The sequence below is a fragment of the Pygocentrus nattereri genome, chromosome 29 (genome assembly GCF_015220715.1).
Source record: "Pygocentrus nattereri isolate fPygNat1 chromosome 29, fPygNat1.pri, whole genome shotgun sequence".
In the NCBI taxonomy this organism is placed as follows: domain Eukaryota; kingdom Metazoa; phylum Chordata; class Actinopteri; order Characiformes; family Serrasalmidae; genus Pygocentrus; species Pygocentrus nattereri.
The window spans coordinates 19,294,624-19,309,468 of NC_051239.1; the positions used below are offsets into that span (position 1 = coordinate 19,294,624).

At 41.1% G+C, this 14,845-nt stretch overlaps 1 protein-coding gene across 6 annotated transcripts in view; it reads left to right on the forward strand.

Annotated features, from left to right (window-relative positions):
- The window catches only part of LOC108443672 (ERC protein 2), a 308,529-nt gene that overhangs the window by 189,674 nt on the left and 104,010 nt on the right, over positions 1-14,845 (forward strand). For all 6 annotated transcript variants that reach the window (XR_005129963.1, XR_005129967.1, XR_005129964.1 and 3 more), the window contains one exon: positions 13,813-13,960. Coding sequence is in view for 1 of the 6 variants with exons in the window: in XM_037536284.1 (XP_037392181.1) it covers positions 13,813-13,960 (148 nt within the window). In the remaining 5 variants the exon portion in view is untranslated. The remainder of the gene's footprint in view (positions 1-13,812; positions 13,961-14,845) is intronic.

Here is a 14,845-nt window from a genome sequence, read left to right on the forward strand (position 1 = left end):
TCATTGCGACAGGTGAAGAGAGCTGAGGTGGGAAAGGAGACAATACGCCTCCATCTGCAAGGTCAAAGGACAGAGAGAGTTCATAAGGTGGTCTCTTAGGGGCTCTGTGGTGTCTGGGATCAGAACAGGATCAGCAGATCAAAGGCCACAGTGAGCAGAGTTCTCAAACTCTGTTACATGTAACCTCTTTGATGTTCAGTTTAAGTACATTCATTCAGAGAGACAAATGCTGCTTTATTGGTAATGTAGTTCTAGCCTGGCTGCATTGCTCTGAGCTTAGACCACACATGCTAATGGTGCATCTGCTTTGCGTCTGTCTGTCGCTGAGGCTGAGAGAGTGGGATTGGTACAGACCGACCCTAAGTGCCATTTCTTCACATCATTGAAATATGTGTCCTATTATATGCTCTGGGATGCTCCACATCCTCCACAAAATAACACAAGCAAAGAGACTTCAAATGTTTGTGTTCATGCATTAAATAACTGCTTTGTTGGCGAACTTTCTGTTTTCCACTGAGATTCGTGAACATTTTGAGGAAAAATGTGCCCACTGCAAGTATAATGTGACAAATACATGCAGACCTTTTCATTCAGAATGACTCTTTTTGAATGCCTTCCTCCGCATAGATGCCGAGCGAGGCCTGCACATCTTGGTTGGTCCTTTTTTATTTTAATCGCTGGTTGTTGTCGCTTGCTCACTTTGCCTATATCTTCAGAAGCTTGTTCACTTGATTGCTAAATGTGGGTTTTTAAAAATGTTGAATCAGTGGGTTGCTGTGAAGCTTGCATTTGACTAATCAGTAACATTCAGCATGGCAAGCACCACCCTGGTAGTTTCTGGTCTAGAGAAAAGTGTCTATTCTGAAGTAAGCTAAAAGGTTCCTGGAAACACAGCCCAGAATCTAAAATCAGCCCTGGTTCTTTTGGAAGAAATGCACCTAAAAGTAAAGTTCCTGAAAAGGTTTCTGTGGCCAAAATGCACTTTATGTTCAGTTTTGTATCGTTCCTCCTTCGGTAATGTTGATCCAACTAAAGAAACCAGAAAAAAAGAGTTCTGAGGAGTGACTGAAGAGTGTGGTTTTCTCGTTCCATCCTCTTTGCAAGGAGAAAGTGTCATTGGAGAGCTCCCCCTCAGCAGTAAACCAACAATTTCCCCATTCATTTAGAATCCAAGAAGCTGTCTTTGTACAAAGAAATAAAAAAAAAAAAATGAAAAGAAGCTGTGTGAGAAATAGATCGGGTCACTATACTCTGATCTCGCAAATGGGTTATCTGGTCTCTTTAGCCAGTTTCTGCTAAAGTTTCTCACTCACTCTCATTTTCTCTCTCTCTGGTCAGTGTGGCTATTCCTAGCCAGAGTTAAAAATGGACGGGTAGAAAACAGAAATGCATGAACAGGAAGAGAAATTGGAAGAGGAAAGAGCCGTAGAGGTAATTGAAGGTTTGAGGGTAATACTTAAAGCCGTGACTGTCATTTCATAGTGTTTGTATATCCCCCTTGAACTTAATATCTGTCCGTGCTTCAAGAGAAAGGGGGGAAGATTTAGAGGGTGAAGATTTACTGATGTGGCCTGTTTTGTAACAGTTGGTAAAATTTTGGCTTTCTCAAAAAACATGTTGTGTGTATGTGTGAGTGATACAATGTAGAATACATTACAGATACATTACATTACATTACAGATAGAAAATAGTTTCATAGCCTTTGTGAACTTTACCTACAAAAAGAGCAGATCAGGAGAGTGTGTGATAAAAAGCAAAACACTGTGTTTCTGCCACTTTTTGACAAATGAAGTCACAGCAGTGTGACACTGTAGATGTAGTGCATACTTAAACAACTAGTGGAGCAAAGCTGTGCTTCTGCATGATGCATGCCCAATTTAAATCAGTGTTTTTCCTAATCCGTCTCTGCTTTGTATTTGTTTGTTCATTTCCTCTGGAAGGCTAGAAGTGCACGCTCTGAACTTCTGTTTTTGTAGTGGGATGTCAATGAAGAATTTGCAACAGTCAAACTAAAAAAAAAAAAACATTTTAACACCTAAAACAACAAAAATAACGTCCTGTAAATAACTGATATAGCATAAATGATACTTTTATTTTTTTTAAAATAGTTTCGTAAGAAAACCTTGCAATCTATTATCTATCTATGGAGGTTAGGGAACCAGCCTTGTGCCCGGAAGGTCGCCGAATTGATCCCCTGCGCCGACTGTACGTGACTGAAGTGCCCTTGAGCAAGGTACCTAACCCCCAGCTGCACCTTGGGCGCTGTGGATAGGGCTGCCCACCGCTCTGTGCAAATGTTCTCACTGGCCCCCAAGTGTGTGTTCACTAGTGTGCATGTGGTGTTTCACTACTGGGTTGGATTGTGGAGGTGAAATTTCCCCCACTGTGGGACTCATAAGAGTCACTTAATTTAATTCATTTAGCTTTAAAAAATCTGAAAGATGGCATAAACCTTATAAAAAAGGGGAAAAGGGAAAAGCGGCAGCATTTTCTTCTGACAGTTATATTAGGCAGACTGGACTGATAAAATCATCCGTTGAGATGATATGATCACTTGGCAGTCATGCAGATTTACTGATGTTACTGTTTTTCTTGGTGGTTTTCTCTTTAGTTGACACACTAGGTATTATATCTGATACTCAGAACTCTTTTGACTATTTTTTGCTGATCTTTACCAACGGTGTCAGTAATTTTGGAGGACTCTGCACTGTCAATACAATACAAACAATAAATAAATAAATAAAGAAAGAAAAAAGAAAATCACATTTGCACAATTTGACCCCAGGTCTAGTAGATCAGCCAAGACATGTTTGATGTCCTAGGTTTGCAGTTTGGCACCAGAGTTACTACAAGTCTAATGTAACTGACATGTGATAGAAGCTTTTGTCCATGTTTATAGATAACAGTCACACTGTGTCACAGCCTACATAAGCAGGACTGTTTGAGATTACTTAACAGCTCGACATGGTCTAAGTCAGGTGTGTGACAATGGTCATGATAATGAGTGGGATATATACTTTTATTGATAGCCACCAATGTTGAGGGTAGTGCGGTGCAAAGTAACAGGTTGCATTAACTTAAATACCTTTTTCCTGTAGTAATGTGATGTATCTAGAATAGTATACAGCCCCGGCTATAGCTTAGAATAGCTGCGAGGTATTGGTTCACTGTGTTGAGCGGTTTTTTTCTATCATGGTGTTTGTTTGTGTGTGACCTCTTGCTGTTTGTCTTCTGGTTTATGCTCCTTTTGCCTTACCCATTGGATTTGTTTGCTATTTCTTTGATCTTGGATTATGACCGTAGGCCTGTCTCTTTGACCACGATATTGCTTTTCCCTTTTTGGATTGATGCGTTTTCTGGATTTGAGCTTTGCCTTCATCTGCGAGCGTCTGACTGTGCTTGAAACCTTACAGAGAGCAATGCAGAAGTACTTTAGTAAGTTTTAGAGAAGTAATTAGTAACTTATAAAGGATGACTTTTTTCATTAACAAGCCCAACACTGTTAGCTCCAGTTAGTGCATGTTTCCTAAGAATGTCAGAGTCACAACCACATCTCAGTCTCACAGATGCACTCAAGATTTACAATGGCTATTGAATACAGCAAAACTTCGCTTCCTGGAAAGCTAATGCACACAAACATTTCCCCCTCTTCAGTGATGTTTTGACAAAGAGGAAGCGATAATCTTAGCTAAAGGCCCTATACCCAGTCTTCAGGCTGGAGTATGTGGTGTGTCTGCTGGGTAGATGGTAAATGGAGAAGGAGACCTGAAGTTGTGGGAGAGATACACTTGAAAGAATTTGTTTTATGTTACCAGCACTCACACACTACTGAAGGGGGGATCAGAGAAGCGAGCTTTAGAACTGTCTCTAGATCTGCCCAACTCGATTTTACCTCAAGAGACACAAGCCAGGGAATGTGAGTGAGTGGGTGAGGTTGTGTGTGTGTGTGTGTGTGTGTGTGTGAGGTAAGGGGCATTATTCAGCACACTGTTTACAGTAGGGACTCCCAACTCTCTCGCTTGTGAAAGCCTGGGTTGCTTTAACTTGTCTGTCAGTATGGAACGCAAAGCTAACTTTGGGCACATGTTATTGAAACATTGTCTTTCTGTTGGAAAATGTTTGGGCATGTTGCACCATTTTCAGTTTTTGCACTTCTCACCTGCAGTTCAGCCATTCAGAATTTAAGTGCATATTGGTTTATATACATACTTTCATTTTATAGTCTTTTTTAACAGTGTGCTTTAAATATTTCAGTCATTAATATTTATCCATTGAGTTTTTTAGTGAGGAGAAAGGCGGCACACACAGAAGCATAAATATTTACACACCTCTTTTTTTTCTCAGTTCAACTGGAATTCCAGCAAAATAAATGATCTCACAAGTAAATTATGGATATCGTTTGTACTTCTAGACGCTGAATCACTGCGTACAAAAAAAAAAGAGTAACTGAACGAGAGCCCATAAACAGCAACTAGCAATTGTTGAACTGTTGAGGTGAGTACTACTAGAATGACGTTCTCTCATGATATATAGAGCTGAAGCAGCTCTACCTCTCACAATATGTTTCTCAGTTCATCAGGAAAGCCTTTTATATTGGCTACGCTCGGCAGCAGTTTTTGCCAGTTTACATATTTTCTGGTATAAGCATGTGCAAAATATACTCCCTCTCTGTTTTTCACTAGGGAAATAAAAAGAAAACTGGACAATAATAATAATAATAATAATAATAATATCCATCTTTGTTGTTATTATCAGTTTATCAGTTAATCAGAACAACAAAAATCTGGGTAAATCTTTATTTTGAGTGTTCCTTAACAGATGTTTAGTAACACACCAACAACACATCAGTGTGAGAAGTAGCAGTAATGAATCATCTGAACACAACCTAACCTTAACCAGAACTGAGTCCAGTTGAAGTCCACTCACAGACTGTCTATAACAGCTGGCTGAAGATGCTGAGGTGGTCTGTGCATGTATCAGTTACATGTTCCGTGACCTCTTAGCTTAACAGCTACAGAAATTGGACACAGGAATTTGGACACTCGAAGTGATAAACAACTAAATTCAGCAAACTATAAACAACCTTTGTTTACGGAGTCAAATCTCATGGTAATGCGCTAAACGTATCCCCTGCTGCTGCTGTTTATTTAATCTGAAAAGGGCCACTCAAAATAAAGTGTCACAAAAAATTTGATATGATATTGTCTGAATAGTGCAAAAATATATGATATAAATTTGAGTTCATACCTTTAGTGGTTATTAACTAATTAACCTAATTAACTAATTATTAACTAACTCCATAGCATAACAAGAAGCTGATTGGATGCTGTTATCAAATTTTATTCATTTTGTCCAATTGCTTTATTTTTATCTTCATATTTCTTATTAAACTTTTTTACTGTATTCAACTAATGTGGCACTACTGTTTTGGTGGTGCATTTAGTCTTTTCCAAAGCATGCATTTCCCACAAAAATATCCTAATTTTACCATATTCCTCACCTTTAGTTGTAACCCTGTGGTTTCATGGTTCCTGTGTGTTAAAGTTGGGTGGTTGTTTGGTTGCTGTCCTGATGTTGTCCAGAGCATTGTCTGGAGATTGTCCAGAGGTTTGAGTTCTGTAGGCTCTTGCCAGCTACTTAGACTGAGAGCTTGTAGGATTAGAAGACAGTGACATCAGCCTCTGATACTTGATGTGCTCACTACCGAATTAAGCACCAAAGGCTCAGTATGACTCTACAGAGCGGAGCCTGACACATAAACCAGGGCATTTGTCTTCAATGAAAGCTGGAAACAACACAGACGGATTCTAGCAAACTGGGGTGAATTCAGATGTCAGAATATTGTATTTAAGGCATTTTTGGGGATCTAAATTTTGCTAATTAGCTTGGCACAGGGGCTGTAAGGCTAACGTAGCTAACAAGTAAGCTTATACCCAAACAGTTTACATCAGGTATCAGCATTTTCTAGCACTGTATGGCCCACTGTGGTCTACCAAAGTACAGACAAGACTCAGGCTTCAGGGTGGATGCTGCTACTGTTTTTAGCTAGGGAATGTACGCTTGTTCATTTTTATAGTTCATTGTTGATTTAGACACCAGTTTGCCAAGCAGTGTCAGAATAATTTCTGTCTGAGATTAATTCATAACTAATATCGCCAGTTTAGTAAATTTAGACATGCAGTTTACGCGACTATAAGCTTCAGGCATTTGTTAGCTCTGAAAGCCCCCTAGCTGTTGGGGTCAGTGTGCCTTTTGTGAATGAACTAGTCTCACAGGGCCGAGAAGGAGAACGTAAATAAATGTGTGGACATAACGTGTTAATCTTTTGGTACTGGATTGCTTTGAAATCTGCCGCAATGAAGCATGTAAACCCACCCAAAATCCTCTAGCCTGTAATCTGACAACATCTGGTGTGGAACTCAAAACAAAATAAGCTAGCTAACAACATGTTATCGGTTAGTACCACCTATACTGTGTTCTCTGCACACGTCTACAGACAGAGCTTCAGGCAGGCTTACTTATGAGATGGCATCTAGACCTTGCCACACTGCTAATGACCATGACGTAACTATAGGTGTTTATATAGGTGTTTGTTTTATTTAGTGTTATGCACTGATACAAAGTGTTAGATCATGTTTTGACTAGCTGTCATGATTTTCAGTGTACAGCATGAGTAACGTCACACGTGCATCCATGTACCCCCACCCCATTCTGCTTTCATATCCATGTACCCCCACCCCATTCTGCTTTCATATCCATGTACCCCCACCTCATTCTGCTTTCATATCCATGTACCCCCACCTCATTCTGCTTTCATATCCATGTACCCCCACCTCATTCTGCTTTCATATCCATGTACCCCCACCTCATTCTGCTTTCATATCCATGTACCCCCACCTCATTCTGCTTTCATATCCATGTACCCCCACCCCATTCTGCTTTCATATCCATGTACCCCCACCCCATTCTGCTTTCATATCCATGTACCCCCACCTCATTCTGCTTTCATATCCATGTACCCCCACCTCATTCTGCTTTCATAGCCATGTACCCCCACCTCATTCTGCTTTCATATCCATGTACCCCCACCTCATTCTGCTTTCATATCCATGTACCCCCACCTCATTCTGCTTTCATATCCATGTACCCCCACCTCATTCTGCTTTCATATCCATGTACCCCCACCTCATTTGGTTTTCATATCCATGGACACCCACCTCATTCTGCTTTCATATCCATGTACCCCCACCCCATTCTGCTTTCATATCCATGTACCCCCACCTCATTCTGCTTTCATATCCATGGACCCCCACCTCATTCTGCTTTCATATCCATGTACCCCCACCTCATTCTGCTTTCATATCCATGTACCCCCACCCCATTCTGCTTTCATATCCATGTACCCCCACCTCATTCTGCTTTCATATCCATGTACCCCCACCTCATTCTGCTTTCATATCCATGTACCCCCACCTCATTCTGCTTTCATATCCATGTACCCCCACCTCATTCTGCTTTCATATCCATGTACCCCCGCCTCATTTTGTTTTTGTACAGGTTAGATGAGGGTGAGGTTTATGACAGCTGTCTTTCTGTAATACAGGCTGGTGAAACAGATGATGTCTGACGATATAAATAGCCCTCGTCTGATCCATTTCCTTGCCTTTGTGAGAAAATGGGATATTTTTCAAGCTGTTGAAACAGTGCGGAGGGTCGCAGGGTGGTCATGTCCACAGAGCCTTGTGGGAATGCTGCGATTTCTCTTTGGTGGTTTCCTCCTCAAGCCTGAGACACAGCATGCTAACTGCAGGCTAGCACAGCAGGCTAATGACAAGAAACAAAACAATCTCACGGCAAGGCTGGCTAAGGTTTATAACAGCTCCACAGTCATAGTGCATAGTAATGCTTCGCGTAGGAATATCAGTGTAAAAGATCTAAAGGCAAACTCACAACTAGACCATTACTAACTTATAACTGTAGGGTATACAGATAATTGTATGTCATACATGGCTAGACTTTTCCACCATGGCATGGCAAAGGTCATACGCCAAGTCATGTTCATAACCTCATCCACCTTGATTATGATCAGCATGGCAATCTCTCACTGCTGTATTTTTTGCACATATAAAAGCTAATTAAAATCAACACATGAGTGAGAATAATGATATCAATGCATATTAATTCATTAATGACCATTAATGATGCATATTAATGACCAGTGCTCAGGGCCTGTTTGGGTGACATGCTTAATCCTACTCTCTATACTAAATTCTGTATTCATGCATTACCATGTTAGCCACAACTTTGTTAGATATCTGAATCTCGTGCCCAGTTGTGATCTAATCAATGCATGTATTCCTGAACGAGAAAATGTCGTAGCCTGCCTGCATTAATGTTCTCCTAGCGTGTTGTGATGGTAAAGTGAGCCACAGTGAAATTTGTTGGTCCCTTGGGCACGTTCCGGGTGCATCTGTTTTTTTTTTTTTTTTCCCTGCTGGCTCGGAATGGTAATAATTTTAAGCGATGTCATAACACAAATTATAAACACATATTCCTCAAGCATGACGCATAGAAATAACAACGTGAAATGGGCTTCTCTGATTTAGTGCTGCTGAGGGCCTTAAATTTCCCCCTGCACTTTCCTTCCTTTCTTCCTCTTCCCAGTCTCCATCTCTCTAGCTGATGCGCTCTCAGCCCAGGTGGCACTTGCCGCCTCTCCTTCGTGTTCAAAGGCTTACGACGTGCTTGACCCCATCTTAACCCTTACAATGGCCGAAAAGCTCGGGGAGCAATTTTTTATGCAGTCTGTGCATTAGAGGCCATCTGTTGTGCGACATCAGCGAAAGCTTGACAGGCAGCGTGTCGTGTGGAAGATGTCTTCATAAAGCGGCCTGCCCCAACTCCAGAGCATGCACTTTATCCATCTATCATATATCGCAGCCATGGACACACAATTGCCTTCACATGTCCAGCCTTCAAGCCTTCACCATGGAAGAATTATGCACCTTAGAAAATGCTACTGAGAGAGGGAAATTGAAAGGGAGGGAGAAAGAGAAAGAGAGTAGAAGCCTGAGTGAAAAGACATTATTGAGGTGTTTGCATTTAGATTTAAGCCTTAAAAGTCATGCTCACTGGTGCAACTCACTGCATATTTAAATGTCTTATTATGTAATTTGGCTATTTTTTGTGAATTGAATGCACTAGTATCTCAATCTTAGATTTAGCACTGAAAGTGTCTCTTTGCTTCATTACTCTCAGTCCTCTTTGGTTTCTTGTTGGAAAGCCATGTCAAGCGCGATGACATCAAATTGCACTTCTTTTACCCAATCAAAACAGCTTGTCCCAGAAGCAAGTCCAGGGGTTAACAAGACCAAGACAAAGATCGAAAGGAATGGCTTTGGTTCAAAAATGGCAAATAAACCGTCTGTGCGGACTCAGCTGGGGTCGCCTTGTATATCATTGCCATTATTTTGTTTTTATTAGTTGAAAAATGAAGGCGGCCTTCGACTCGTAGCGGATTTATGTCGAGTGCAAAGCTGCTTTAGGTTCTTGGCCAAATGACTATTCCAATTAATTGTGATTTAATACCCCTGCAAGAAATTAGGCCTCTTTTTCCGAAATGGTTGTTAATTAGCACCATCAGCTTTGAGGGATGAAGGTTGTGGTTCAAGATGGGGAGAGTTTTATGGACCAGCTAATCAAAATAATGCCCCTTTTTATGGCTATAGGAAGACATCTCTCATCACTATCAGGGAAGGCTGCTCTGCCCCGCTGCTCCACGCACATGGTGGTGAGTGCTGGATTTCACTGTATTAATCAAACAACTGGAAGTAGTTCTGCTTGCATTGAAGCATGGCCGCCATGTTGGATCGAAGGTAATTCTGAGGCTGACATTTCAGGATTTGGTCACCCTTACATCTCCTGAAAGACCTACTGTATTGAAGACCATGGTGGAGGGAGACATTAAGAAAGGGCAATCAGCAAGCCAATGGAAGGGAACACCTGAAAAGGGCATGGCTAGCACGAGATGAGGTTTAGACACGAAATCTGTTAGTTTGTGTTTTTATAAGCTGATTTTTAATCTGTAATTAAACTTTAATCATAATTTAATTAAATTGTATTGATTGCCAGGAATCTTCCATCACATATTCTAAACCATTAGAATATTGTTTTACACAATACTAATAATAGTCCTTGGGCAAGACTGATGCACCTAATGCACCTACATTCACCTACATTCACCTACATTCACCTACACCTGTAACATGATTAAATGCATTCATGCCCTTCCTACCAGAATGAGAAAGACATGAACAACGAATTTGTCAGTTTCCAGGTTTTCTAAGTCCTAATTTTGGCTGGAAATCTCTGGGTTTCGTGTATTATTTACTAAGAAAGGCTTCGTGTGCACTAATTCCTCTGTACAGAGCCAGCAAAAATACCAGTAAGTAGCCACTTACTGAACCGCAGGGAATGCTACTTCAAGTATAGTTCTTTAAAACACGCAAATCGCAAAGTTTGGCTTCCCTGCCTCATTTCGCGTACCTTTAAACTAATATAAACATGCTTTTATAGTTCTGTGCTAAGATTGCATTTTTTATCCTCTTTTTGGTTCACAACCCCTCTTACGTCTTCCTCCTTCTTAAAACAGCGAGGAGGCGATACTTCCTGCTTCTTACTTCTTGCTTTGGTCACTTTGTCTTAACAGAAACATTGGGAAGTGGGTACGCGGATGGTTTTTCGTGTGAGGCTTCCTTCTTCCCTCAGATGGCCCTTAAGCTAAAGTAAACCTTGTCTCGGGGGACGGACATTTGAGGACATTGAACGAGGGAGTGTAGTTATTGCGTGTCTTTACGATATCAAACACCTCCATCCCTTATCTCCTCTTCTTCGAAGTGTTGAGTACTGACTGTTGTCATGGTAACATGCCCACTCTCAAATGCTCACGAAAGTGCTGTTTACGAATCAAAGACTCATGGGACTACATTCCATGCCCATATACGCCCAACAGGGAAGGGATCACTAGTCACCTGTATTTAGACTTCTCCATGATACAGTAATGTATACAAGACCTTTTTCCAACCCAGGCCTCCACTGGCCAAAAAACCTGTCTCTGGTATACGTTAACAGCGTACAGTATGAACATAGCGTAATCCCGCTTGAGGGACCAGTTGTGCTGTGCTAATTTTCTCCTGTGGTGTCATTTTTTTAAAAACCCTGTCACAGCCCATGCCAAAAGCCCTCAGACAAGGTTGGATTTTTACTATGCATGTATGGGTGTGCGTAAGACACAGTGTATGTCATTGTAACATGCAGAGAAGGTGAGTTGTTTCTGCTTTTAGCGAGGGATAGCAGAAATAACACCGGAGGTGTTAGGAGATGGAGGGATACTCTCCTTCGACGTATGGGGGTTGCTTTGATTAATTGAGCGATTAAGGTTTGAAATTCATGTCAGCACTCTACAGTCTTAGACTCCATTAGTTGGGAAGAAGGGGAGAATCCAGATGTTTCACTCAGATAATTGTACAGAAAACAGCAGCGGCAGAATTCCACTGCAGTAAGGCCCAGCGCTCGGAAAGTGCTGTTTATTTTCAGACTTATGACTAAAGGGGACTTAAATCATGGAACAAAAATATCTTTCTCTGCTCTCATTCACCCTCTGTCTTGCTCTTACTCTCACTCTTCAACTCCAAAAGGCTTTTGAATTAATTGAGTGGTCTTTCAGTTCAATCTTAATCCAAAGATATGCACTTAAAAGGGGCAATGGTTTTGACCTCTGGAGGACAATTTGAAAAACCGACTACTCAAACCCTGTGGTATGGCTGACCTGTACTCTGAGTCAGCATGTGTAATCCTTAGTGTCTGTCTGGGTGAGTGAATGAACCTGAATGAGTGTGTTTAAAAGTCCTTTAGGCATGCTGAAAATCTGAAAATTGCCCAATAAAAACTAAACAGTCAACAAACCTTTTAAAGTCTTTTGCTTCGTCTTTTGATTCAGTGAAACATTTAAGTCTTGACCATTTAACTGACAAGGACATGTACTGCCATGGATAGATTACCCAGTTGAAAAATGAGTTCAACTAATTGCTTTTCTCCTTGTTAAACACTCTGGTGAACCTAGTTTTGAAAGAAATCTAACTGCTGCGATGCCATTTGGGTGAGCAGCCTTAGCAAAAACAGACTGTAAGATACACTTTGAATGAATTGCTCTTTCTTTGCACAGTTTAGCCAAAAAGAAATGCTAAATCAGGAAAAATTAAGTGTATCCAATGACTGTGAGTCCAAGAGAGTGTGATCACTCTCCCTGGGTGAGTGGGACGGCCCCCCTTTTCCTTACAGTTCTCAGTGCAGTGCTAGCCAAAGCAGGCATTTCATAACTGATGCAATAGAATTGACAGTTTCGCATTTTCCCTCAAGCATGTTGAGTTGTCCAATTACATAGGATTAAGCGTCAGTTTAAAAAGATGTAGTGGCATCTTATGTGGCTCAGCCCATGAAGCCCTCTCTCCCAGCTTGGTAGTATTGTGTGGCAGCAGGTAGAATTGGTCATAACTTCATTCGGAATAAATAGGGTGAAAACCTAAAGGGAAAAAAGTCTTTAAAAGTTAGTGTGAATGAAAAATGACTCACGCTTTCCTTGATATATTTTCCACTGAAAAGCGATATGTGGTGGGGCGGGGGTTCTCAGAACTGGCTGAGCAGTGGGTAGGGCCAGAAGACGGAGGCTGAAAAAATATATTTTCAGTTAATATTATTGTTCCCTGTGCATGGTGTCGTAATCAGAGCTCAGAAGCTACTTTAAAGGTGGGCAAAAGCCAATACATTTCAATCAAAGATCGAAGGGAATAAAAGAAGTCTGTCTTTCAAATAGTGTAATATAATAATAATATGATGATTCATGCTTAATAAGACAAGGCTACGTGAGCTAACAAGAAAAAAGTTTTTCAAGCTCTGAAAATTTGAATTATTTAACAAATTTGGAAACTAATTACTGTGACTGCATTACTGCAATTACTGTGTGCATGCATTTATTCCAAAACTTTGATGCTAGCAATAGCACACTTAGTAATTGTTAAGCAAACTCCTTACGATTTCAGCTCGACATGTACATGAATCCATCTCTCTGTTTCCCTGGTTGTAGAGAGGAATTTTACTGTTAACATTGTTTCTGAAGACATAGACATGACTAACGGGGAATGCATCCTACTGACATTGAAGTTTTAGGATCAGTGACCTGTTTTCCAAACATTTCGCAGATTAACGATCATCGTTATTTTATGATGCTTGCCCTGCTGTATTACAGTGATGTTTCTGGGAAGTGCAGCCCAGACGAGTGGGCCGCAGTATTGGTCCTCAGTCAGTATTTGAAACACTGTAACTGGACGACCAATCTTAAAGCCAGAATAGGCGACCTGTGCTATAAATCACGGTAACCCCACTTAGAGTCTCAGACAATAAAACGTATGTGTGTGTGTGTGTGTTTGTGTCTAAGGGAAACGGATGAGTTACCCTGGAAGGTGTAATGACAAAGTGCAGATTAGTGACGATTCTCTGTCTGACCCTAGGCAAACAGGCAGCCATTAGCCAAGAATCTCTCTGATGACAGGAAGAGAGCAGGGGGTTTTGGGTAGTGCGGTTCTTCGGTATGCTAACCGTCACTGCGCACCTGCCGGCTGGCTAACCTCCCCTGCTGTGTAACTGTGTGTATTTGCCTGCCCGACTTACAGTATTGTGCATTTGTATCTGGTATTTGTTAAAGTAATGACTTACCGTAGGTCGTAACCCCCCTTATCCTTCTCGATTTCCCACCAGGCAACAGGCACTGTTGGCAGCCATCAGCGAAAAGGATGCTAACATCGCCCTTCTAGAACTTTCTGCTTCTAAAAAGAAGACAAGCCAAGAGGAGGTGATGGCCTTGAAAAGAGAAAAGGACAGACTCATGTACCAACTCAAGCAGCAGGTAATGCACTGTCTCTGGTTTACAGACACGCCAGTTCCATTAACTCTTAACCACTGGCTCAACTAGACGTCTACGTATATTCTTCATGAATGCAGTTAGAATGATGTCAGTGTGTTTTTCATGTAGATACTGTTTCATTTGTCACATGACAGCCCCAACAGTGGATCTTTGCCTTTGCGTTTCACTTTAGGTTTTATGTAGTTTCTGTTTCAGTTCTGGGTTTTAGTGTTATGGTGAGCATTTTGCCATAAATCAGGGAGTAATGCCAACTTGAACTCTGTAGTTTCCTTCTGATGAGTTTCGCTATGCGCTATGCGTTTGCCCTCTGCTTAGTATTTAAGATTTGACATAGAAGGAACATAGAAGGTATGGACATAGAAGGTACTTTGTGGTTGTTGTTCTGTTGTTCTGCAGTAGCTGTTGTAGTTTTGATTAAGTTTCTGTTATCGATTTGATTCTGAGTATATGGTGTAAATATTTTGTCAGAAACCAGGATGTAATTCCAAGCTAGACTCTCTCATTTCTTTCTGATGAGCTTCAACAGCGCTCAGCTGGATTGCTAAAACACATCTCCAGAGACATCACCGTCCCGTAGTCGAAGTCAAAGTTTATTTATACATTGCTTTTTTAAAGCAGGCATTGTCAGCTTTACAGAAAAAGCTCCCTCGAGCAACCCAAAGGCGACCATGAAAAACTCCTTTAGAAGAAACCTTGAGAGGAACCAAGACTCACAAGCTGAACCCATAGGGTTAAATAGAGAAAAGGAAAAACAGGCTGTCATTGGACAGATTTAAATCAAGCAATAATAACCAACGACTACCATTAGAGGCCTATCAGAGTAGCAAGGAGAACTAGATCTGTGAAAATTAGACACTGTGACCAGCG